The 25923-nt window shown below is 45.2% G+C and overlaps 1 protein-coding gene across 1 annotated transcript in view; it reads right to left on the bottom strand.

Moving 5' to 3' along the window:
• The window catches only part of MYO18B (myosin XVIIIB), a 1019172-nt gene that overhangs the window by 605334 nt on the left and 387915 nt on the right, over positions 1-25923 (bottom strand). Inside the window, exons 15-17 of the mRNA XM_075320057.1 lie at positions 7609-7699; positions 5131-5323; positions 2450-2530 (exon numbers count right to left, since the gene is read on the bottom strand). Coding sequence (XP_075176172.1) covers positions 2450-2530; positions 5131-5323; positions 7609-7699 — 365 coding nt within the window. The remainder of the gene's footprint in view (positions 1-2449; positions 2531-5130; positions 5324-7608; positions 7700-25923) is intronic.

The raw sequence follows: 25923 nt of genomic DNA, 5'->3' as shown, positions 1-25923 counted from the left end.
CCCTATAGATGGCACACCTCCCCTGTGTTTGATATGGCCCCCATGTGTGCTGCCCATGGCCCCTATAGATGGCACACCTCCCCTGTTAGATATGGCCCCCATGTGTGCTGCCCATGGCCACTATAGATGGCACACCTCCCCTGTGTTAGATATGGCCCCCATGTGTGCTGCCCATGGCCACTATAGATGGCACATCTCCCCTGTGTTAGATATGGCCCCCATGTGTGCTGCCCATGGCCACTATAGATGGCACATCTCCCCTGTGTTAGATATGGCCCCCATGTGTGCTGCCCATGGCCACTATAGATGGTACATCTCCCCTGTGTTAGATATGCCCACCATGTGTGCTGACCATGGCCACTATAGATGGCACATTTCCCCTGTGTTAGATATGCCCCCCATGCTGCTGCCCATGGCCACTATAGATGGCACATCTCCCCTGTGTTAGATATGGCCCCCATGTGTGCTGCCCATGACCACTATAGATGGCACATCTCCCCTGTGTTAGATATGCCCCCCATGCTGCTGCCCATAATAAAATAAAACACTCTTTCCTTACCTTCTCAGCGCTGTCCCTCCGTGTCTTCCACCTCGCAGTTGAGCTCCGGTTTTCTTACTTCCTGGTTCTTGCTGCCGGTCATGTGATCGGCACGGCAGAGTGATATCATCTCTGCTGCCTTTTCAGACAGCAGCAGCAGGAGACCGAAGATCAGTGCTGGAGGTGAGTAAAGCTTTTTTTATTTTACTATGGGCAGCAGCACGGGGGCCATATCTAACACAGGGGGGATCATGTGCGATCAAAGGAGGGCACAGGCAGATATAATATGCCCCGCTGCCCCAGCCCCTCAGCGTCATGCAATTTCAGCACCACGCTGCTGGACAGCGGCTGTGCATATTATATGAGCGGGAGCAGGAGATCTAACGCTGCCGCTCGCAGCTGTCACTTGCCCCAGCACCGCTCCAGAGCGGAAACTGCAGTATATATATATATATATCTGTACACCCCCCCGTATATTCGGTTTATAAGACGCACCCCCTACTTTCCCCCAAAATTTGGGGGAACAAAAGTGCGTCTTATAAAGCGAAAAATACGGTAATTGCTTATAACTTATTATAATGACTGCATGAATGACTGAAACATTGCTGTAACACTAGGTGAATAAACCTCAATAGGTTTTGAACTCCCTGGCGTTCTGCATCTCGATGTGGTTAAAAGAATGTTGAGATCAGCAGTAGGAATTAAAAAGGCTGAAACGGAGCAAACTAACAACTAGAGTATAAACCAGGATAAGTCTAACTTATAACCGGCAGCTACACATAGACTGCTATGGGCTTAGATTGGGAATAGCCTCACCCATGGTTCATAGCAGCAAGCTAACGATATCTGAAAACTAGCTCTGTGCAGCAAAGCACCAGGACTGGAGAAGATAGAACAAGTCCTCACTATTCTCAAGTTTAAAGCACCACTCCAGCATTTTTTCATTGCAACTCTTCTGGCTCTTAGGTTGCAAGTGACTCACGTGTAATATGCGCAAGTCATGTATCACATCCCCCTGCTTGGCCCACACTCTCCTGACAGGAGCAGGTCGGCTGCATGTATTTCTATGCAGCTGAGACGCTCCTGTCCTGAGAGCAGCAGGCCGTGTCGGGTGATGCGATGCGAGACTCACTTGTATTACACATGAGTCCCTAGCAAGTGTGACTCCAGCCTTATAGAAATGCTTTGAGAGCTTGTGATATAACTTCAGTCAAAAGTTACTGCCACAATATGGTGCTGCGGGATCAGAGCGGTGTTAGTAAATGGTGAAGCCACCAGAAGGTGAATATATAACAGGAGGCAGGGAATTAGATTTAAAACACCATTCCAATGTTGAAGGAAACAAAATGCTGGAGTGGTGTTTTAACTGAAACCATGCTGTCGTCACCTAGCGGCATCCACAGTATTAGAATGACGCCACCTAGTGTCAAAGGCAGAAATAGTAGGAGCATGTTCAGACTTGGATGTGACACATCCTGCATAACCACTGCCTTCTCAGCAGAAGATATCATGAGACAATCAGGTTGACCATTGTTGAAATGTTGAAAGTATACTCATGTCTTTGGCCTAATAAAAGTATATTAATGGATAAACTAACAAGAATGTATACAGAAGAGTCAATGAAAAGAGAAACACTAAAGAAATCTTGAAGCAAGAAATACTTTTCCTATATTGTATGAAGGAAAATACATCCTTATGTTCCCTATTTGCATTTCATGCTGGCAAAGAAAATATCAAATGTAAAATGTATTAGACATTGTTATTTTTACCCTCAGCTTTCTTCTTGTCTCTTGGAAATATTCCTAAACAAGCCTACTTTGTATTTTGTGTGTGACTCATGTCATGATTCCAACTTAATTCTGAAAGTCATTTTACAAATAATATTAATAAAGTTATTAAAGCGTTTCTTGCCTGTGAAGATGTCTGGTCTATGACTGATACAGTGTTGAATGGGGATTCCAAAGGCATTTCAAAAGGAACTTCAATCTTTTCCTGCGAAGAAATGCCAACACATTCAACGATTCATTATATACCTAAAGCATAACTATACTAAAAATAAAATTAAAGCTGTGTTATTTCCAGCTTCTGTCCATTAGGTATAAAGTCACCTTAGTATATTTTGGATACTTTAGTAAAATTCTGTTTTTTACAAAATGCCTTAAAATTCAATATAAGTTGGCTAAACACACAGGAATATACAGTAAATTATATACACTAGGTACCTAAATTAATGTATAGCAACTAAATAAGATCAGAACCTTCAAAAATGTCATTACGATCAAATGTTTTTATGATGTTGTTTCTGTAATTGTTAAAAAATGTTTGCCATTTTTGGGGGGGAGGGGTTATGTTTATTCTACAGAATAAGTGATCAGACAACATGATTCTCAAAGTCAGTATGGCTAAAGTAACAACCTTTTAATGAGTATGTATAAAGGGGCTAAAAAATGTGGAAAAGTAAAAAAAAAATGTTTTTGTCACCATTTTCTAAGACCTATGGCGTGAGTGCTTTTTTTTGCGTGCTGTGCTTATGTTTTTATTGGTACTATTTTTTGCTATATATAACATTTTGCTGGGTTTTTATAATATTCTTTGGGGGATGTTGACAATTATAACAATTATGTTGACAAATCTGTCACTTTCAGTCATGATGATACAATATACAATATAATATATGATACCAATTATATATATTTTTTTAGTATTTAATAATTATTATTTTAGAAGAGGAAGCAGTGCTGTGATTTCAACTTTTAGAATTTTTTTTATTGTCTCTTAAAACATTTTTTTCACAGTATTTTCGTCCTACTAAGGCTGTTTATCTCAACTCCAGTCATCAAGGCCTTCCAACAGATCATGTTTTCAGGATATCTTTAATATTGCACAGGTGGTAATTTCATGACTTGTGCAATACTAAAGAAAATCTTAAAAATGATCTGTTGGTGGACCTGAGGGACTGACGTCAAGGAACACTGCGATAACAGACTTGAGCCTGAAATTTAATTATCTCTTAAAAATTAGTAATGAGTGAGCACTACCATGCTCAGGTGCTTGGTACTCATAACGAGCAATTGGATGCTCAAATGGGCACAAGTCGAGTACCCAAGTATAATGAACGTCAATGGGGAACTTGAACATTTTTTTGGGAAATCATCCCGAAAATGCTCGAGATCCCCATTGACTTCCATTATACTTGGGTACTCAAGTCATACCCTTCCAAGCATCCAACTGCTTATTTCGAGTATCAAGCACCCAAGCATGGTAGTGCTCACTCATTATCATTTATAATATATGCCAAAATACCATAACAGATCACCTGCTGACACGGTAGCTTACTAGGTCCACATGATTGCATTTCAGCAGACCAGTAGGAGCTCATACATGCATGCACTAACAATGGTGTCATTAAATGATGCCATTAGAGCAAGCTGTATTCACTGCAGTTCAGGTAAATGTCGGCTATGTAATGTAGCCAGAATTTGAACAAATGAAGCTCAACAAGGCTTATCTCCTGAGTCAGCTTCATAAATTCCTTAGTCACCTATGACAAAAATGTACGTTATAGGTTGTCAAGGAGTTAAATTTCCCTGTAGCTTGATAGGTTAAAAAATATTTTGATTAATTGAATGATAACCCAAGATAAACAGTAACATAAAATATAATATTTCTCTTAAAGCTAGAAATGTGAAATTTCCGATAAACTCAAGAAGAGTACCGCAATTTAATGCATTATTCACAAAAAAAGGGTATTCTTATAATTCCTTATCGAAAACTGTTGGGTGGCATAACTCTAGAATATTTCACTTCCTGATTGATGAGGGTCTGACCCCTGCGACCACTGCTGATCACTTTACAGAAAATCATCTTCTTTCAGTTCTACTATTAATTGAACACAACTCTATTCAATGAGAATATTCTATAGTTCCTTACACAACAGGTAAATGAAGCAGCTCCTTAACTAGTGATACTCCTTCAGTTAGTCGGACCCACACTAATCAGTAAATTATGACATATCTCAGAGGATTCCTGAAATTAACACAGAATATTCTGTAGGTTTGTGCTCCACATGAGTGGTAGACTGTCAGAATATGTAAATATGAGAATATGACTGGACAAATGCAATAGGGTCTTACCAGGGTGGTAACAGAGTACAATATATTAGTATGCTCACCCGTATGGGGGTTGTATATCCAAAACCACGGAACAATTAATTAATTGGCTGCTGCGGGCCCATAGTGTAGAGATCAGTCTAACAGGAAAGAAATGGTTAAATCCACGCTACTAATGTGGGAAATCATGACGGATAAATAATGTAATTTATCTACGAGTTGCAAAACGTAAATCTTCTTCTTCAGGACATAAAAATACACAACTAGTTTTATGTCCTGAAGAAGAGCCCTCACTCATGCTTTGAAACGCGTAGACTTAATAAACTACTCTATTTATCCATCCTGATATCCTCCATTGACAGGGTAGATTTAACCCTTTCCTTCCTGTTAGAGTGAGAATATATAAATGTTATCAGTACATTTTATATAGAAACATGCAGTATATCCACGCACTGTAATATTAAAGTACAAAGTTAGTCTTACCGCAATGAACCTATCCAGCGGAGTGCTAAAGGTTCTCTTATAGGATAAACACTGTAAGCGTTCTTGTATATAATTATTGCACAATTCCTCAAATGTGGCAGCCCTCTCCTTTTTCTGATGACGTGGGTTGTGAAATCCAGGAATATCAACCACCATGATGGAAGCCAATGTCAGCAGACTTGAGGACAAAGACCTTACAAAAAAATCTAGATTAAGTTTTTATCAGAAGGACAAGTCAAGGATAAAGGTCCAGTCACACATAACGAGATCGTTAACGAGATCATTACTACGTCACAGTTTCCGTATCATTGTTAAGTCGTTGGTGAGATCGTCAGTGAGATGTCACACAGTCATTTTCCCAACGACTTTAGTAACGATGCAGCGACCTGTATAACGATCTCGTTGGTTGTTGGGACCCTGTCACACAGCAGATATGTAACGACGCTGTAAGCCACGTAGGCGTGCATATGCGTCGCCTTTTCCACACTCCTTTGCTCCAATTGGTGGCCAATACTGCGTTCTGATTAGGCGGCCGGCCTAGAAGGCAAATTTGTATCGCTTCATCCTTTGTCCCTTTTTGAGCCTTGCTTTGAGGATAGAACCTGTGACTCCACCTGGATTCATTCGTACTTTGTTCCCGGTTGCTTGCTTGCTTTTCGGATTGAAGCTGCATCTGCACCCAGATTCATCCCTCCTTTGTTCTATCCTCACAGCAAGGCTCAAAAAGGAACAAAGCATAAAGCGATACCCAATCAGAATGCAGTACCGTTCTCAGCGCCAACCAATCGGTGCAGAGGAGGCGCGGAAAAGGTGACGCAACTACACGCCTACGTGTCACACTTTAAGTTCTCATCTAGGTCGTTAACGAGATCGTTGGTAGGTGTCAAACATACAGATCCATCATGCCCAGCAGGACTTCAACGAGCCAAAAATGGCCCAGAACATTCAGCAACGACTAACGATCTCACATCAGGGGCGGATCGTTGGTACGTGTCAAACATAACGAGATCGCTGGTGAAGTCGTTGTTTCGTCACAGAAATTGTGACGTAGCAACGATGTTGTTAGCGATCTCGTTATGTGTGAAGTGGCCTTTAGTCAGGTCATAGCATCAGTCACATCTTTTCATGACTTAAAGGGTTTGGAGCAAGATAGGTGATAACTTTCTGACCACAGGGGGTCACAGTAGTAGGATCTTGAGAACATTGTGCTTGAGAATGAATAAAGTGGAGGTGTGCATGATTTACCATTATCCCAATCAAACAGGGCTTTTCAGCGGTAGGAACCCCTGTGATCAGGACGATATCCCCTAGCCTATAAACAGGAGATAAGTTTAAAGCAACACAAGAATCCTTTATAAAGCACTTATGAACCAAACAAAATGTTTCCATGTATCACACATGCAAGACTAAACCATTAGTCACGACCACATCTCGTAACTTATAGAATGCCAAGAAATTAAATTTTAGCTAAGAAGCTAGACAATGTATATTACTAACTGTTCATTGGGCACATTCACAAGGCTACAGATATTTTAATTAAATCAAGCAAGGCAAAACAATATCCAAGACGTTATGTTAAACTGATCAGCATTCATTGTGCAATACGTTCCAAGAATTTGTAAAATATTCCTGAACTGAGAATTAAAATATAATTTACAGATTCAGAGTTATGGATTTGACATTTACTGTAAAGCTAAATGAACAGATTCAAACGAAAAAAAAAAACTGGCTCATACTAATCACATTTCCCTGAAGTCCAATATTTTACTACTTTTTCTTAGGATGAGCCTTAAGAGAGTTGCGTTAGATTGGAAAGTAAGGTTTGTTCAAGAGCATTAGGCTCATAGGCTCAGTCCATAGAGAGGCTAAATACTACTTTGGATGGGTGGGAGGCTTTTCAAATTTACAGATGATTCTTGTGAATAAAATGCTGCAAGGAAAGTAAGAGACCTGTAAAGAAAAATGTGTAGTTATTTTAAATTATTCTTATATTAAAGGGGTTGTCTGGTCTAAAATGACAAGACTGCAGTCGCTCTAAATGTCATTGTATGTGACTGCAGACTTGTGAATTCTCACTTCGTGTGCACTGTACGCAGTGAGGATTCTCTGGTGTCAGGGCCGGGGGTCACGTGACAACAAGTATGCAATTTGCATATTCCCAGCCAGAACCCAACAAGACTGTTTCCGGTCTCATGCAATACACTTTCATTGAGAACGCTGGAAACAGTCGACTTCTGCCTGGAAGTATGTATATCGCATACTTGCTGTCATGTAACATTCCCTGTGTTGACACTGGAGAATCCTGACAGTGTGCAGTGAGATTTCAGAAGTCTCCAGTCACATAAAGAGACAATTAGAGCAACTACAGACTTGTCATTTTAGACTAGACAACCCCTTTAATGAGGAACTTGGAAGATCAGAAAAAGGACTGTTGTACCATAGGAAAAATACAAACTCTAAATAAATGCCCCCATGTACCTGTTAATGAGTGAGACAATAACTGCAAAGAGTTCTTCATATAGTCCGGCAGCCATTCCTTCAACACATTCAACGCCACTCATTTTTGGACCTAGGATACAAAAGTACATATTTATTTTTTTCTATGACATATAACTTCTAATTTCATATGTTACTGTGCAAAATAGAAAAATGTTTAACATGTTTCAACTAATTCATTTTGGACTTAGAAGTTTTTAATTTAATTAACCTTGTTCCACATAAACCTACCTACAGGTCTTAAAAAAGATCATGTAATGTGCGATTAACCCACATGGGAAGAAAATAACGCCCACAATTCCTCCTTCTGTATCAACACCACATCAAAAAAAAACAAGCCTCAAGACAGACTGCCACAGACAATATCTCAACAATGACAGCTTGAGCTCATTCCCTGATGAGTGACAAGGATCAATCACAGCCAAGAGAGCTTAACGCTCGAGGCACAAGTCATGGGTATTAAGTGATTGGGATTTCTCTTTATATGTCTACCCTTCAGTTTTACAATAGCTTATATACAAGTGCATCTCAATAAATTAGAATATCAGCAAAAAGTTAATTTATTTCAGTAATTCAATTTAAAAGAGATACGCATATATTATATAGAGTCATTACACACAGAGTGATCTATTTCAAGTGTTTATTGCTGTTAGTGTTGATGATTATGGCTTACAGCCAATGAAGACCCAAAAGTCATTATCTCAGAAAATTAGAATATTATATAAGACCAACTGAAAAAATGATTTTAAACTCAGAAATGTTGGTCTACTGAAAAGTACAGTAAATGCACTCAATACTTGGCCAGGGCTCCTTTTGCATGAATAACTGCATCAATGCGGTGTGGCATGGAGGTGATCAGCCTGTGGCACTGCTGAAGTGTTATGGAAGTCCAGGTTGCTTTGATAGCAGCCTTCAGCTTGTCTGCATTGTTGGGTCTGGTGTCTCTTATCTTCCTCTTGATAATACCCCATAGATGCTGGCTAATCAAGCACAGTGATATTGTTTTTATTAAACCAGGTATTGGTACTTTTACCAGTGTGGACAGGTGCCAAGTCCTGCTGGAAAAGAAAATTTCCATCTCCAAAAAGCTTGTTGGCAGAGGGAAGCATGAAGAGCTCTAAAATCTCCTGGTAGATGGCTGCGCTGACTTTGGTCTTGATAAAACACAGTTAACCTATACCAGCAGCTGACATGGCTCCCCAAACTATCATTTACTGTGGAACTTCTCACTAGACCTCAAGCAGCTTGGATTTTGAGCCTTTCCACTTTTCCTCCAGACTCTGGGACCTTGATTTCCAAATGAAATGCAAAATTTACTTTTACAGTGGAACCTTGCTTAACGAGTAACTCAGTTAGCGAGTATTTCGGCTAACGAGCAAGGCTTTCTGTAAATTTGTAACTCGGTTTGCGAGAAAGCCTTGCTGTACGAGCAAAATACTCACCACACACACTTCCGGTTCCGTACATCCACCACGCTCTAACCCGCTCTTGCAGTCCACATGACACACTCACGCACACATATGATGCTCACCTTACCTTCCGTTCCATCGCCGGTTTCCTGGAACTTGCATGTTTCGGGTAACCAAGGCGACCGATGCCGGACCTTTAGCTCCCAGCGCGCTGACGTCAAAGGCAGGAGCCGCTTGCCTATGATTGGCCAGAGCACTGCCTTTGAAAAGCCGCTGACAGGGGAAGGTCCTCCATCGGTCGCCTTGGTTACCCAATACACGTCTTGTACGAGTGAACTGCAAGTTCCAGGAGACCGGCAAGGGAACGGAAGGTAAGGTGAGCATAATCTGTGTTTGTGCGTGTGTGTGTTTGTGCGTGTTTGTGCGTGTTTGTATGTGTTTGTACATGTTTGTACGTGTGTGGAATGGCACAATAGGGCACCAGGATGGGACATTTAACAAGTTGTGGAACGAATTGTCTGCATTGCAATGATTTCCTATGGGAAATCTTGCTTTGCTGAACGAGTAACTTGGTTAACAAGCACACTCCCAGAATGGATTGTTCTCGTTAACCAAAGTTCCACTGTATCTGAAAACAACAGCTTCGACCACTGAGCAACAGTCCAGTTGTTTTTATCTTTGGCCCAGGTAAGACGCTTCTAGCGTTGTCTATTGGAATGCTACAGTTGTAGCCCATGTCCCTAATACATCTGTGTGTGGTGTCTCTTGAAGCACTGACTCCATCAGCAGTTCACTCCTTGTGAATCTTCCCCAAATTTTTGAATAGCCTTTTCTTAACAATCCTATCAAGGCTGCAGTTATCCCAGTCGCTTGTGCATTTTTTTCTACCACACTTTTTTCCTTCCACTCAACTTTCATTAATATGCTTGGATACAGCACTCTGTGAACAGCCAGCTTCTTTAGCAATGACCTTTTCTGGCATACCCTCCTTGTGGAGTGTGTTAATGACTGCCTTCTACACATCTGTCAAATCAGCAGTCTTCCCCATGATTGTGTAGCATACTGAACCAGACTAAGGGATTATTTTAAATGCTTAGGAAGGTTTTGCAGGTGTTTTGTGGTAATTATTCTAATTTTCTGAGATAATGACTTTTGGGTATTCATTGGCTGTAAGCCATAATCATTAACATTAACAGGAATAAACACTTGAAATAGATCACTCTATTTGTAACGACTCTATATAATACATGCATTCTGTATTGAATTACTGAAATAAATTAATTTTTGATGATATTCTAATTTATTGAGATAATATAGAATAATAGCATAATGAATAGTCCAGAGATTGACTAGGTTAGAAATAATGATTTTTACTTGAAATAACAATTTTCTCCTTCACTCTTTGCTTTCGTCAAAGAATGCTCCCTTTGCAGCAATGACAGCTTTGCAGACCTTTGGCATTCTAGCTGTTAATTTGTTGAGGTAATCTGGAGATATTTCCCCCCATGCTTCCAGAAGCCCCTCCCACAAGTTGGATTGGCTTGATGGGCACTTTTGGCATACCATACGGTCAAACTGCTCCCACAACAGCTCAATAGGGTTGAGATCTGGTGACTGGGCTGGCCACTCCATTACAGGTAGAATACCAGCTGCCTGATTCTTCCCTAAATAGTTCATGCATAATTTGGAGGTGTGCTTTGGGTCATTGTCCTCTTGTAGGATGAAATTGGCTTTAATCAAGCGCTGTCCACAGGGTCTGGCGTTGCAAAATGGAGTGGTAGCCTTCCTTATTCAAAATCTTTTTACTTTGTACAAATCTCCCACTTTACCAGAGCCAAAGCAATCCCAGACCATCACATTACCTCCACTATGCTTGACACATGACGTCAGGCACTCTTCCAGGATCTTTCCAGGTGTTCTGCGTCTCACAAATGTTCTTCTGTGTGATCCAAACACCTCAAACTTTGATTCGTCTGTCCATAACACTTTTTCCAATCTTCCTCTGTCCAATGTCTGTGTTCTTTTGCCCATATTAATCTTTTCTTTTTATTAGTCAGTCTCAGATATGGCTTTTTCTTTGTGACTCTGCACTGAAGGCCAGCATTCCGGAGTCGCCTCTCCACTGTAGACGTTAACACTGGCGTTTTGCGGGTACTATTTAATGAAGCTGCCAGTTGAGGACCTGTGAGGCGTCGATTTCTCAAACTAGAGACTCTAATGTACTTATCTTGTTGCTCAATTGTGCAGCAGGGCCTCCCACTTCTCTTTCTACTCTGGTTAGAGCCTGTTTGTGCTGTCCTCTGAAGGGAGTAGTACACACCATTGTAGGAAACCTTCAGTTTCTTGGCAATTTCTCTCATAGAATATCCTTCATTTCTAAGGACAAAAATAGACTGTCGAGTTTCACATGAAAGTTCTCCTTTTTTTGGCCATTTTGAGAGTTTAATGGAACCAACAAATATAATGCTCCAGATTCTCAGATAGTAGTTGTCTCTCTCCTAATCTCTGTCTATCTCTGTCTGTCTCTGTCTGTCTCTGTCTGTCTCTGTCTGTCTCTGTCTGTCTGTCTCTCTGTCTGTCTCTCTGTCTGTGTCTATCTGTGTCTGTCTCTGTGTGTCTGTCTCGCTGTCTGTCTCTTTCTCTATCTGTTTCTGTGTGTTTGTCTCTTTCCTTGTTTGTCTCTGTCTGTGTGTCTGTCTCTATCCATGTGTGTCTCTGTTTCTATCCATGTCTGTCTGTGTCTATCTCTCTGTGTCTATCTCTCTCTATTTCTGTCTGTCTATCTCTCTGTCTGTCTCTGTATCAGTCTCTCTGTCTGCCTCTCTCGGTTTCTGTGTCTGTCTGTCTGTCTCTATCTCTGTCTGACTGTGTCTGTCTGCCTGTCTCTTTCCCTGTCTATCTCTTTCCCCATCTGTTTTATTCCAGGTCTGTCTCTTTCCCCATCTATTTCATTCCAGATCTGTCTCATTCCAGGTCTGTCTCTTTCCCCATCTGTCTCTTTCGCCGTCTGTCTCTTTCCCCATCTGTCTCTTTCCCCGTCTGTCTCTTTCCCCGTCTGTCTCTTTCCCCATCTGTCTCTTTCCCCGTCTGTTTCTTTCCCCGTCTGTTTCTTTCCCCGTCTGTCTCTTTCCCCGTCTGTCTCTTTCATCATCTGTCTCTCTTCCCGTCTGTCTCTCTTCCCGTCTGTCTTTTTCCCACCTGTCTCTGTCTCTTTCCCCATCTGTCTTTGCCTCTTTCCCTGTTTCTGTCTCTTTCCCTGTCTCTGTCTCTTTCCTCGTCTGTCTCTGTCTGTTTCCCCGTTTCTCTCTTTGTCTCTATCTGTCTTTCCCCATCTGTCTCTATTCCCCCGTCTGTCTCTTTCCCTGTCTGCCTGTCTCTTTCCCTGTCTGCCTGTGTCTTTTGTCTGTGTCTGTCTGCCTCTGTCTGTCTCTGACTGTTTCTCTCTCTCTTTCCCTGTCTCTCTCTCTCTTTTCATGCCCGTCTCTGTTTCTCTATCTCTGTCTCTGTCTGTGTCTGTGTCTTTCCCTGTCTGCCTCTTACTCTCTCTGTGCCTATGTCTATCTGTCTCATTCTGTCTCTCTCTATCCGTCTCCCCACCAACATCTTATTATCTCACACATAAGCTTCTTATATTAACGATTTATTTTGTTCCTATCGCAACCATCTGCTATTAATAACCTGTAGCTCGCAACTCCATTCACTTTAATGGAGGCAGGTTTTTTGGAGAGTAACTGTAAAGCGTGGGGTTAAATTTTCCCATCAAAACATAGTCTATGATGTTCCCTGAGTCACATGAGGTGTCTGTGCAAAATTTTGTGATTGTAAATGCGACAGTGCAGATTCCTTTAACGGACATACACACACACACACACATACACACACATACACTCAGCTTTATATATTAGATTATAATACAAAAGTGAGTACAGCGCTCACAGTTTGTAAATATTGTATTATATCTTTTCATGAGACACAACTGAATATGTGACACTTTGATACATTGTAAAGTAGTCAGTGTACAGCTGTCTAACAGTCTAAATTTGGTGCCCTTAAAATAACTTAACACACAGCCATTAATGTCAAAACCAATGGCAAGAAAAGGGAGTACACTCCTAAGTGAAAATGGTCAAATTGTGCCCTAAGTGTGACTATTTTGTGTAGCCACTATTGTTTTCAAGTGCTGCCTTAACTCTCTTGGGTATCCAGTTCACACTAGAGCTTCCCAGGAGCCACTGGATCCTCTTCTATCCTCCATGACAACATTACAGAGCTGGTGGATGTTAGAGACCTTGCGCTCCTCCACCTTCCATTGGAGAAAGCCCCACAGATGATAAATAGGGTTTAGGTCTGAAAACATACTTGGAGAGTCCAGCACCTTTACACTCACTTTCTTTAGCAAGGCAGTCGTCATGTTGGAAATGTATTTTGGGTCATTATCATAATGGAGTACAAAGGGAGGAACTCATGCTCTGTTTTAGTATGTCACAATATATGTTGGCATTGATAGTTAGTTTAATGAATTGTATCTCCTGACAGCCAACAGCACTCACGCAGCTTCAAACCATGACACTCCTCCACCATGCTTGACTGTAGGATGGATATATTTATTTGTCTTTGTACCCCTCACCTGGTTGTTGCCACACATACTTGACAACATCTGAATCACATAAGTTTATGTTGGTAGTCAAAAATTCTGATATAAAGATATTATTGGCATTTGATCTAAAATGTAAAATGATGAGAATTACAATCAAAATAATCTGAGTTTCTTCAACTTCAAAAAAAATCACCGTAACCTTTAATTTTTTCTATGGACAGGGCAAAAAAGTGTCCTATTTTTACAGACTGTCCAGGAATTTCTGGAGGGTTGGCCTTCCAGCATGGATTGTTGGCTGGCTTACTGCTTGAAGTGGAAGTGAGTTCAGAGATAAGAATTACATGATGGAATGTCTATTTTCTTTCAGAAATAAAGATATCAATGATGTTTTTCATACAGATTCTCTTTAAGGGTGGCTTTACACGCTGCGATATTTGTTCCGATATCGCTAGCATGCGACCCGCCCCCATTGTTTGTGCGAAACGGGCATATCGCTGCCCGTCGCGCACAAAATCGCGCTCCCGCGTCACACATACTTACCTGCATAGCGACGTCGCTGTGACCGGCGCACCGCCTCCTTTTTAAGGGGGCGGTCCGTTTGGCGTCACAGCAACGTCACTGAGCAGCCGCCCAATGAAAGCGGAGGGGCGGAGATGAGCGGGATGAACATCCCGCCCACCTCCTTCCTTCCGCATTATGGCCGGCGGCAGGTAGGAGATGTTCCTCGTTCCTACGGGGGTCACACACAGCGATGTGCACTGCTGCAGGAATGAGGAACATCAACGGGAAAGCGATAGTATCGATAATTGGGAGCGGACCCCCATGTCAACGAGGAGCGATTTTGAATGTTTTTGCAATGATCCTAAATCGCTCCTTGGGGTCACATACTTTGAGATCGCTACAGCGGCCGGATGTGCGTCACAAAATCCGTGACCCCAACGAGATCGCTGTAGCAAAATCGTAGCGTGTAAAGCCCACTTAACTGTTGTTCTGTTGAAACCTTAATCCCATCCTATAGAAATCAAATATGGAGTCAGGACTCATCAAAGAAAGAGAAAACAAACTTAACTTCCTTTTAAAGGGGTTGTCCACTGATAGGACAATTTCTTATGATTCTGCTTGTTTCCTCCAGTTAAAATAAAATATCCTGTACTCACCTCCCACTCTGGTGCCATTCCAGCACTGTCATTAATTGCGGTCACAATGTCACATGAGTCCCATTCCAATCACTGCCTTCAGACCAAATGAGTTAATCAACAGGGAGTGCCACTCACTTTCTGTTGATTGCTCATTTGGTCCAAAGGCATGGTGAGAGAAATCGGCAGTGATTGGACGTGAGACTCCCGTGACGCCACAATGATGTGAGTCCCGAACCACGATTACCGACAGCGCTGGAACTATACCAGAATGGGAGGCAAGTACAGGATCTTTTATTTTAACTGCTGGGAACAAGTAGAGTCAGAAGGAGTTGTCCCAGTAGCAGACAACCCCTTTAGTCACCATTAATATCATTAAAAGTTGATATTTTTCATTATTTGCTCTCTGACTACTCTGACTTGTGACATCACAGTTTATAAAGAAAATCATACAAAGCAGAGATGGTACAAATCGATTTGCAGAACCCAGTCCATCAACCACATTCAGCCCTGAGACTGGCCTCTTACATGAACACATCTCTAGCTCCATTTTGATTAACTGTCCTGGTGCAACGTCATCTTTGTGGCGTTATGCACATGATATGGCGCCCCAGGCTTACTAATCAAAGAAAGAGCCGGGAATACCAACAACTAAGAGGCGGTTTTCAGGGTCCGTGTCCAGTGACCACAGATTACCGATGTGGCCGATGTACTGGTTCCGGCTATTCGAGTCTTCACAACTCTAATAAAAAGTGATATGGAGTAAAATATTTACATGAGCAATATGGAAACTGTGTAATATACTCTAGTATTTAATGTTTAGCAAAGTCTTGTAAGTAATATGCTAAACCTAGCCAGTAAAGCTGTAGGTCAAAATGAGTTTCTTTATTACAAAGAAAAACAGCAGAAGATAGAGAATAATCAAACCAAATGGTCTTTATCAGATGCCAATTTCTACACGCGCACGTCAGAAATCCTGGCGGACAACTGTCTGTACACCTGGGCTGGTTGCTAGGCAACGCATTCAGATTATTCTGGGTTCTCTGCTTGGCAGATATCTGAATAATAAGACTGCAGATTATTAGACCGCAAATACCAAAGGGCCCAGGCCAAGCAAGCCCATGCAAATACTTAATCTCTTTTGAGAATGTGTCAGAAATTCTAACAAAGAACTGGAGTAAGGACATTATGAAAGACTATCCCATGAGCTACAGTATAATGGCAGTATAACTGTGAAAATGTTAAATTAACTAACCTGGATTGGCTATTTTCAATTGCAAACTGCAGCGTTTCTGGAAAGATGTACATCTTATCCATGAGCTGCCTTTTGTTTTCTTGTAAAAAGGTCTTAAAATATAAAATTGCAATAAAATATATACCATATTTTTCAGACCATAAGACGCACTTTTTTCCCCCCAAATGTTGGGGGAAAGTGGGGGGTGCGTCTTATGGTCTGACTATAGGGCTGCGGCCGGGAATGTGGGTGCTGCGGTGGAGCGGGCCATCGGGGGCACGAGCAGGCTGCAGCAGCGCCTGCCGTGACCACGTGGGCCCGCTCATTACATATGCACGCCCATCCTCCCGCCCATCATCTCTCAGCGAAACCGGCACTGACAGGTGGGCGGGGTGATGGGCGGCTGGGTGCGCGCATAATTAACAGCCGGACGTGATCACCCCTGGCAACTACAGCCTGGAGTGATCATGTGCGGCTGTATTCACTGCCTCCCGTGCATCATTATCAGCACGGGGAGCAGTGAATCAGTACACTCACCAGTCACCGCGTGTGGAGCCGTCCCCCTGCAGCATCGCGCGATGTCTTCCAGTCTGTGCCGGTCAGCTGATCTGGACACTAGCGGCGCGCACAGCGATGACGTCATCTCTGTGCGCGCCGCTAGTGTCCACCAGCTCAGCTGACCGGCACGACAGGAAGACATCGATTCACGATGCTGCAGACAACGGTGACGGCTTCACACATGGTGACGGCTCCACACAGCGGCGCTGCAGCTGAGACAGAGATCGGTGCTTCAGGGAGTGAGGAAAGGTGAGTATAAACGTTTATTTTTTTTTTCTGTGCCACAGGATACACGCCATTTACCAGGATGGGGGTATTTCATGAGCAGGATGGATGGGAGTTTTTCATGAGCAGGATGGATGAGGGTATATCATGAGCAGGATGGATGGGGGTATTTCATGAGCAGGATGGATGGGGGTATATCATGAGCAGGATGGATGGGGGTATATCATGAGCAGGATGGAATGGGGGGTATATCATGAGCAGGATGGATGGGGGGTATATCATGAGCAGGATGGATGGGGGGTATATCATGAGCAGGATGGATGGGGGGTATATCATGAGCAGGATGGATGGGGGGTATATCATGAGCAGGATGGATGGGGGTTATATTATGAGCAGGATGGATGGGGGGTATATTATGAGCAGGATGGATGGGGGGTATATTATGAGCAGGATGGATGGGGGGTATATTATGAGCAGGATGGATGGGGGTATATTATGAGCAGGATGGATGGGGGGTATATTATGAGCAGGATGGGGGTATATGAGCAGGATCATATACAAGGCATGAGGATCCTTACCAGAATGGGGTACCTTAGTAGAGTATTTGGGGACATTACCCCCATAACAGTGTCAGCAGCAGATCCTCAACCCATAACAGTGTGTCATGACCATATTTTTTGGTTAAAATTTTATTTTCCTATTTTCCTCCTCTAAAACCAGGGTGCGTCTTATCGTCAGGTGCGTCTTATACTCCGAAAAATACAGTAGAATTATCACATTTGTATAGTCAAATCATGCAATTAAATATGGGTTCGGGGCTCTGATTAGTCACATAAATTTGAAGGGATATTAAAGTTTGTGCAAATAAAGGCTATCTATTGTATAATGAAAGGTCCTAAACTCCAAGGTGGTTTTCTTATTTTGTCCGTCAAGCTTACTGTATAGATAAGACACCAGAACCAAGCTTGCTGCTTAGACACAGTATTATAACTAAACTTAGTATATACCGTACATATGGGAATATAACCAATCTTACTACATAGATACAGGAGCAAAACCAAAGTTACTAAATAGATACAGTGTCATAACTCAGCTCGCTACATATACAAAAGTTACTTATTGAGGGTCTTTTGAACACCACGTTTAAAAAAAACTGCTTAGAAACTTTATTTTCATCCTCAAAAAATATTTTCAGCTTCTATGTTAGGATATTGCTATTTACATACTTGTATGTATGTGTGTGTATATATATATATATATATATATATATATATATATATATATATATACACATACATAGAAGTATGTAAATAGCAATATCCTAACATAGAATCTGAAAATATTTTTTGAGGATGAAAATAAAGTTTCTAAACAGTTTATATATATACAAAATATAAGTTGGCCAGAAAATTTGTAATGGTTCCCAAGAAAATAGCAATAAAATCCTACAAAGAGCAATTGGCACCAAAACTAACAATAGCAATTACATTTATTTATTCCATGAAGTTAAAACTAAAAAAAGGAAAAAATATAGGGGAAATGTAATAGAAAGGAAATTCCTCATAGCTAATCCAGGTACTCTCAAAAAATACTAAATATGCATCATCAATTATGGAATAACCTAAAGTACAAGTGTAGGAGGTGTAGGATAGACCAAGTGGAGTACCCCAGAGAATAACAGAAGCAGAACTGTAGGCTTGAGGCCATGTCTGTCATAATGGTGAGAAGGAAAATAAACTGTTCAAGTTATGATTAGTGATGAGCGAGTATGCTTGTTACTACTCGGTACTCGCACGAGTATCACTGTACTCGGGCTACTCGGCGGGTACCGAGTAATTTCGCGATACGCGTGCTGTACTCGTGGTCTTCATCTTTGCATGTTGGCGCTCTTTTGAGAGCCAGCCCTCATGTAGGGATTGGCTGGCAGACCACTGCAATGCCACAGCCCTGTTAGTTGTGGAATTGCAGTGATTGGCCGGCCTGCACAGCGTGACCGAGCCTTTATACCGGCGGGCGCGCTGTGCTCTGCACACAGCCATCTCATATTCCCTGCTTTCCACGCCCACAGGCGCCTATGATTGGTTGCAGTGAGACACGCCCCCACGCTGAGTGACAGGTTTCTCACTGCACCCAATCACAGCAGCCGGTGGGCGTGTCTATACTGTGCAGTAAAATAAATAAATAATTAATTAAAAAAAACAGCGTGCGGTCCCCCCAATTTTAATACCAGCCAGATAAAGCCATATAGTTGAAGGCTGGTATTCTCAGGATGGGGAGCCCCACGTTATGGGGAGCCCCCCACCCTAACAATATCAGTCAGCAGCCGCCCAGAATTGCCGCATACATTAGATGCGACAGTTCTGGGACTGTACCCGGCTCTTCCCGATTTACCCTAGTGCGTTGGCAAATCAGGGTAATAAGGAGTTAATGGCAGCCCATAGCTGCCACTAAATCCTAGATTAATCATATCAGGCGTCTCCCCGAGATTCCTTCCATGATTAATCTGTAAATTACAGTTAAAAAACACACACCCGAAAAAATCCTTTATTAGAAATAAAAAACAATAACAAAGTCCCTCATCACCAATTTATTAACCCCGACAAACCCTCCATGTCCAGCGTACTCCACAGTCCTCCAGCGTCGCGTCCAGCTCTGCTACATTCAGGTGACAGGAGCTGCAGAATACACCGCCGCTTCTGTCAGCTTCACACAGCAACTGAGGTGAGTAGCGCGATCAGCTGCTGTCAGTCAGGTAACTCACGGCCACCGCTGGATCCAGCGGTGCCGCGATTAACCTCAGTGACAGCAGCTGATCGCTATACGCACCTCAGTTGCTGCATGGAGCTGACCGGAGCGGCGGTGAGTAGCGCGATCAGCTGAGCTGTCACTGAGGTTACCCGCGGCCACCGCTGCATCCACCGCTGGATCCAGGTAACCTCAGTGACAGCTCAGCTGATCGCTATACTCACCTCAGTTGCTGCATGGAGCTGACCGGAGCGGCGGTGAGTAGCGCGAACAGCTGAGCTGTCACTGAGGTTACCCGCGGCCACCGCTGCATCCAGGTAACCTCAGTGACAGCTTAGCTGATCGCTACACTCACCTCAGTTGCTGTGTGAAGCTGACCGGAGCGGCGGTGTATTCTGCAGCTCCTGTCACCTTCATGCAGCACAGCTGGACGCGACGCTGGAGGTCTGTGGATTACGCCGGACATGGAGGGTTTGTCGGGGTTAATAAATTGGTGATGAGGGACTTTGTCAGTGTTTTTTATTTCTAATAAAGGATTTTTCGTGTGTGTGTGTGTTTTTTAACTGTAATTTACAGATTAATCATGGAAGGAATCTCGGGGAGACGCCTGGCATGATTAATCTAGGATTTAGTGGCAGCTATGGGCTGCCATTAACTCCTTATTACCCCGATTTGCCAACGCACTAGGGTAAATCGGGAAGAGCCGGGTACAGTCCCACAACTGTCGCATCTAATGTATGCGGCAATTCTGGGCGGCTGCTGACTGATATTGTTAGGCTGGGGGGCTCCCCATAACGTGGAGCTCCCCATCCTGAGAATACCAGCCTTCAGCCGTATGGCTTTATCTGGCTGGCATTAAAATTGGGGGGACCGCACGCCATTTTTTTAAATTATTTAATTATTTATTTCACTGCACAGTATACACACACACACCGGCTGCTGTGTTTGGGTGCAGTGAGACACCTGTCACTCAGCGTGGGGGCGTGTCTCACTGCAACCAATCATAGGCGCCGAAAAGCAGGAAAGCAGGGAATACGAGATTGTTTAATGAGCAGCCGGCTTTTTCAAAAGAGGAAAAGCCGCCGGAGTTTAGTGAACAGCTGTGCAGCGCCGCGGCAGTGATCGGGGAGCGGTAAGTAAGAGAGAGGGGGGAGAATGACCGACAAACTGTGAGAGGGGGACAGACATGACAGAGAGAGACCGACAGACAGACAGAGAGACTGACCGACGGACTGAGGGAGAAAGAATGAAAAAAAAAAATGACCGACATCGCTAGTAAAAAGCACAAAACGTGTGTTTTGGACATCGGAGTGCCACACAATGTTTTATGTAAAATCTTTCATGTATTAATCTCAAAAAGTAACATACACCAGCTCTATCTCACTATTGGGTATGTGCCCTTAACATTTCCGCCATGAAAATTCATTTTGGTGTCATTTTGGAAGGTTTTCTGGTGAGTCCGTAAAAATGGCGTAAAACTCGGACAAAATTGTTCACAGCTGTGACTTTTGAGTGATAAATGCTTCAAGGGGTCTTCCCCATGCTGTTGCCATGTCATTTGAGCACTCTTCTGAGACTTTTGTGACATTTTTAGGGTTTCTACATGCTGCCGGGGGTCATTTCATAAAAATACTCGGGTCTCCCATAGGATAACATTGGGCTCGGTGCTCGGGCCGAGTACACGAGTATCTTGGGATGCTCGGCCCGAGCCTCGAGCACCCGAGCTTTTTAGTACTCGCTCATCACTAGTTATGATGGCCAAAACAACTCCTGTGTCAAGTGCTCCACTACTTCGTTTACAACTGGGACTGGCTGCGGGGTGATTGATATCACCCTGAAGAGAACAGTAAAGGGGGCTTTACACGCTACGATATCGTTAATGTTTGGTCGCCGGGGTCAAGTTGTTAGTGACGCACATCCGGCGTCATTAACGATATTGCAGCGTGAAATACTTACCAGCGACCTTAGGCGACCTCAAAAATGGTGAAAATCGTTCACCATGGAGAGGTCGTCCCAAAGTCAAAAATCGGTAAGGGTTGTTTAGCGTTGTGGTTCATCGCTCATGCGGCAGCACACATCGCTATGTGTGACACCGCATGAGCGAGGAACGTCTCCTTACCTGCCGCCGGCCCCAATGAGGAAGGAAGGAGGTGGGCGGGATTTAACGTCCTGCTCATCTCCGCCCCTCTGCTTTGATTGGCCGGCCGCTTAGTGACGTTGCGGTGACGTCGCTGTGATGCCGAACGTCCCTCCCCTTTGAAGGAGGGATTGTTCGGCAGTCACAGCGACGCTGCCGACCAGGTAAGTATGTGTGACGCTGCGTAGCGATAATGTTCGCTACGGCAGCGATCACAAACAATCGCATGCGCGACGGGGGCGGGTTCTTACACGGTCGCTATCGCTAGAAATTGCTAGCGATATCTGTTACGAGGGGGACCCGGGGAAGCGTGCCAAGATGGTATTTGGACAGCTTCCGCCGGTCAAGGTCCACTGTGCGGTGTAAGGGACCGCTGCTATGGTGGGAGAAGAGTGAGCGGGTTGCTGCTAGCGATCGTCTGGAATGTCACAGACGATCTGCGTACACCTGTCCGCCCTAACCCGTGAGGGTTGTATGGCACGGGGCTCACAACTCGGTGTACCTGTTGCACGGGGACGCACAGAGGTGCCTACGCACATGTGCCAGCGGGAGTCACAGGAATATGGCACGAGGGTAGCACAGAGGTGCCCACGCACGTGTGCTTCAGAAACCAGGTGAGTCCGACAGAGATTCAAGGAGCTCACCTGGGACAGGAACACAGCCTGTTAAACGGAATACTGCCGGAGCAGCAAGGCAGGGGCGAGACCTGCAAAATACAACGTCTGTACAGTGGCGTGGCAGCACGCTGCCAGACATCCAAACATAGAAGGACGGTCGCGCGCCGCCATGATGGCAGGAGGGGGTTTTTAAGGAGATGTAGCTCCAGCCAAGGGCGGGCGCGAGACGGATATGACCCAATCATGATCTGTGACGTCCTGGCCCGGCCAGTCAGGATTCAGCACATCACCAGCCTCGTTATCTGGCCGTGTGATACCAGTGAGCGAATCAGAAGACGTCACGTGGGGCACATGCTCAACCTCCTGCCTCTGGGTCATAAAGGCGGGATCTTCGGTTTCACAATGTGCAGAGCTAAGGTAAGTCTTGCTGCTTCCCTGAGCATCTATCCTTTGCACACTGTGCAACCACTCCGACCCTCTGCGATGCTGAGCAGGAGGACACGTGGCAGGCAAGGGATGGGAGACCACTCCATTCCTTACAAGGAGTAAACCACTAGGTGTCATCCTTCTGCTGCATCTAGGAGGAGGAAACTCCTGCAGTCTCCCAGGCCTTTGGCGCTGCTGAGCAGGAAGGCTCGCGGCAGACAAGGAATGGGGGACCACCTCATTCCTTGCAAGAGGAGAGCCACGAGATGTAACATTACCCCCCCGTCTAGGGCCCCCCCGCCGCCTGTGCTCAAAGGCTGCTACCAAACCCGGAGCGTGGACATGATCCTCCATTTCCCAGGTCCTATGCTTCGGTCCACGACCGACCCACTCCACGAGGAAGTACCTCTTGCCCTGAACGATTTTTGTTTTAACCAACCTCGCTACTTCGGGGTTGTCGGACGAGGAGTCGGCCGTCGGCCACCTATCATGCCTGGCCTCTAGAACTCTGGTCCTTTTGGACCTGAAGAGGCCCACGACCTTGGAGGTATGGTCCCAGGAAAGTACATCGTTCCGTAACCTAGGGGGAACGAGGGTCTGGCCAGGTGGCACCAGGTCTAGAGGAGTGGGTGACCCGGTGGTCCCGAGGTGTTCTTTACATGACCCTGCCCAGGACGAGATCTCCCCTGTTGTCCAGTTGAGTATCGGAGCATGCCGTTTCAACCAGGGGAGTCCTAGTAGGATCTCATCCGTCCCTTCTGGAAGCACCAGAAAGGACACCTGCTCATGGTGGCCTGGTGGTACATCCATCCTGAGAGGGACGGTGATCTGGGTAATGGGTTTGACAAGTAGGGACCCGTTGACTACCTGGACACTGATTGGTTTAGGCAACAGGACCAGGGGAACAGAGTACCTAGTTGCCAGGGAGGCTGAAATGAAATTGCCGTCAGCGCCAGTGTCTAAGCAAGCCAGGGCAGGGAAGACAGTGGTGCCGAACTGCAACTGGGCGCTGAGGGTTAATTTAGAAGGAGAGACAGCGTCTAGGGTTCCTCCTCTGATGGAAACCAGACTTTGTCTCTTTTCCGATGGTTTTGAACATCGGGTAGCTACATGTCCCCTCTGCCCACAGGCAAAGCAAACGACCGGCGGCCGAGAGCCTGTGGTAGAGGAGACCACCTTGGAGACTTCCATGGGCTCCACAGAGTCATCAACAGAACTGGCTGGGAGACTGGTCTGGTGGGGAAGGAGAGTCAGAGGCTCTGTAGGCCAGGTAGACGTGGGTGCCGAAGAGACCTCGAGTCTCCGCTCCGCGTGGCGGATGTCTATGCGAGAAGCAAGCCGTATCAAGGCCTCTAAGGTGGTCGGCACATCACGCGTGGCCAGCGCGTCTTTGACGAACCCTGCCAGACCCTCCCAGAACACAGGGACAAGGACTTTATCTGGCCAGTCCAGCTCTGCGGCGAGTGTCCTGAACTGCACCGCAAAGTCCCCGACTGAAGTGGACTTTTGCCGAAGGCGTAGGAGTCGCAGCGCGGAGTCGTAGGTGACTTGAGGCCCGAGGAACACCTTTCTCATGGCCTCAAGATAAACTGGAAGGTGATTCACCACCCGATCTCCGCGCTCCCACAACGGCGTGGACCATTTTAGCGCTCTCTCTGTGAGCAGGGACTGGACGAATGCTACTTTCGCCTTCTCAGTAGCATAAAGAGTGGCGGACATCTCCAAGTAGGTGGTAACCTGGTTTATGAAACCACGGCACTCGGAGCTGTCCCCGTTGAAGCGCTCTGGGAGCGCAAGGCGAGGTGACTTTCTGCTCAATTCCACAGCCTGAGTGGCCGCTTGGGTGGCAATTGTCGCTAGAGCAGCCTTATCGGGGGAAGACCGCTCCACAGCTGCCAATCGTGACTCCAACTGCTGCACATAACGCAGCAACTGCTGCTGCTCTTCTGCCATAGCCAGACCTTTGGCGCGACCGTAATGTTACGAGGGGGACCCGGGGAAGCGTGCCAAGATGGTATATGGACAGCTTCCGCCGGTCAAGGTCCACTGCGCGGTGTAAGGGACCGCTGCTATGGTGGAAGAAGAGTGAGCGGGTTGCTGCTAGCGATCGTCTGGAATGTCACAGACGATCTGCGTACACCTGTCCGCCCTAACCCGTGAGGGTTGTATGGCACGGGGCTCACAACTCGGTGTACCTGTTGCACGGGGACGCACAGAGGTGCCTACGCACGTGTGCCAGCGGGAGTCACAGGAATATGGCATGAGGGTAGCACAGAGGTGCCCACGCACGTGTGCTTCAGAAACCAGGTGAGTCCGACAGAGATTCAAGGAGCTCACCTGGGACAGGAACACAGCCTGTTAAACGGAATACTGCCGGAGCAGCAAGGCAGGGGCGAGACCTGCAAAATACAATGTCTGTACAGTGGCGTGGCAGCACGCTGCCAGACATCCAAACATAGAAGGACGGTCGCGCGCCGCCATGATGGCAGGAGGGGTTTTTAAGGAGATGTAGCTCCAGCCAAGGGCGGGCGCGAGACGGATGTGACCCAATCATGATCTGTGACGTCCTGGCCCGGCCAGTCAGGATTCAGCACATCACCAGCCTCGTTATCTGGCCGTGTGATACCAGTGAGCGAATCAGAAGACGTCACGTGGGGCACATGCTCAACCTCCTGCCTCTGGGTCATAAAGGCGGGATCTTCGGTTTCACAATGTGCAGAGCTAAGGGAAGTCTTGCTGCTTCCCTGAGCATCTATCCTTTGCACACTGTGCAACCACTCCGACCCTCTGCGATGCTGAGCAGGAGGACACGTGGCAGGCAAGGGATGGGAGACCACTCCATTCCTTACAAGGAGTAAACCACTAGGTGTCATCCTTCTGCTGCATCTAGGAGGAGGAAACTCCTGCAGTCTCCCAGGCCTTTGGCGCTGCTGAGCAGGAAGGCTCGCGGCAGACAAGGAATGGGGGACCACCTCATTCCTTGCAAGAGGAGAGCCACGAGATGTAACAGAGATCGCTACCGTGTAAAGCCCCCTTAAGTGCCATACACCCCATCTGAAGTGATCTATACACACAGACTCTTTCTGCCATGAGAGTGCAGAGCTCCCATGGCCTGGTGTTTAAGCCATTGTAGCAGAAGTAAAGTGCATTACACAGAGCTGACAAGTATCATTAAAGGGTTAAAAATTTACAGCATAGAATAAAGTACCAGTA

Source organism: Anomaloglossus baeobatrachus, chromosome 1 (assembly GCF_048569485.1).
Source record: "Anomaloglossus baeobatrachus isolate aAnoBae1 chromosome 1, aAnoBae1.hap1, whole genome shotgun sequence".
Lineage (NCBI taxonomy): Eukaryota > Metazoa > Chordata > Amphibia > Anura > Aromobatidae > Anomaloglossus > Anomaloglossus baeobatrachus.
This window is presented reverse-complemented; position numbering and strand designations above follow the sequence as displayed.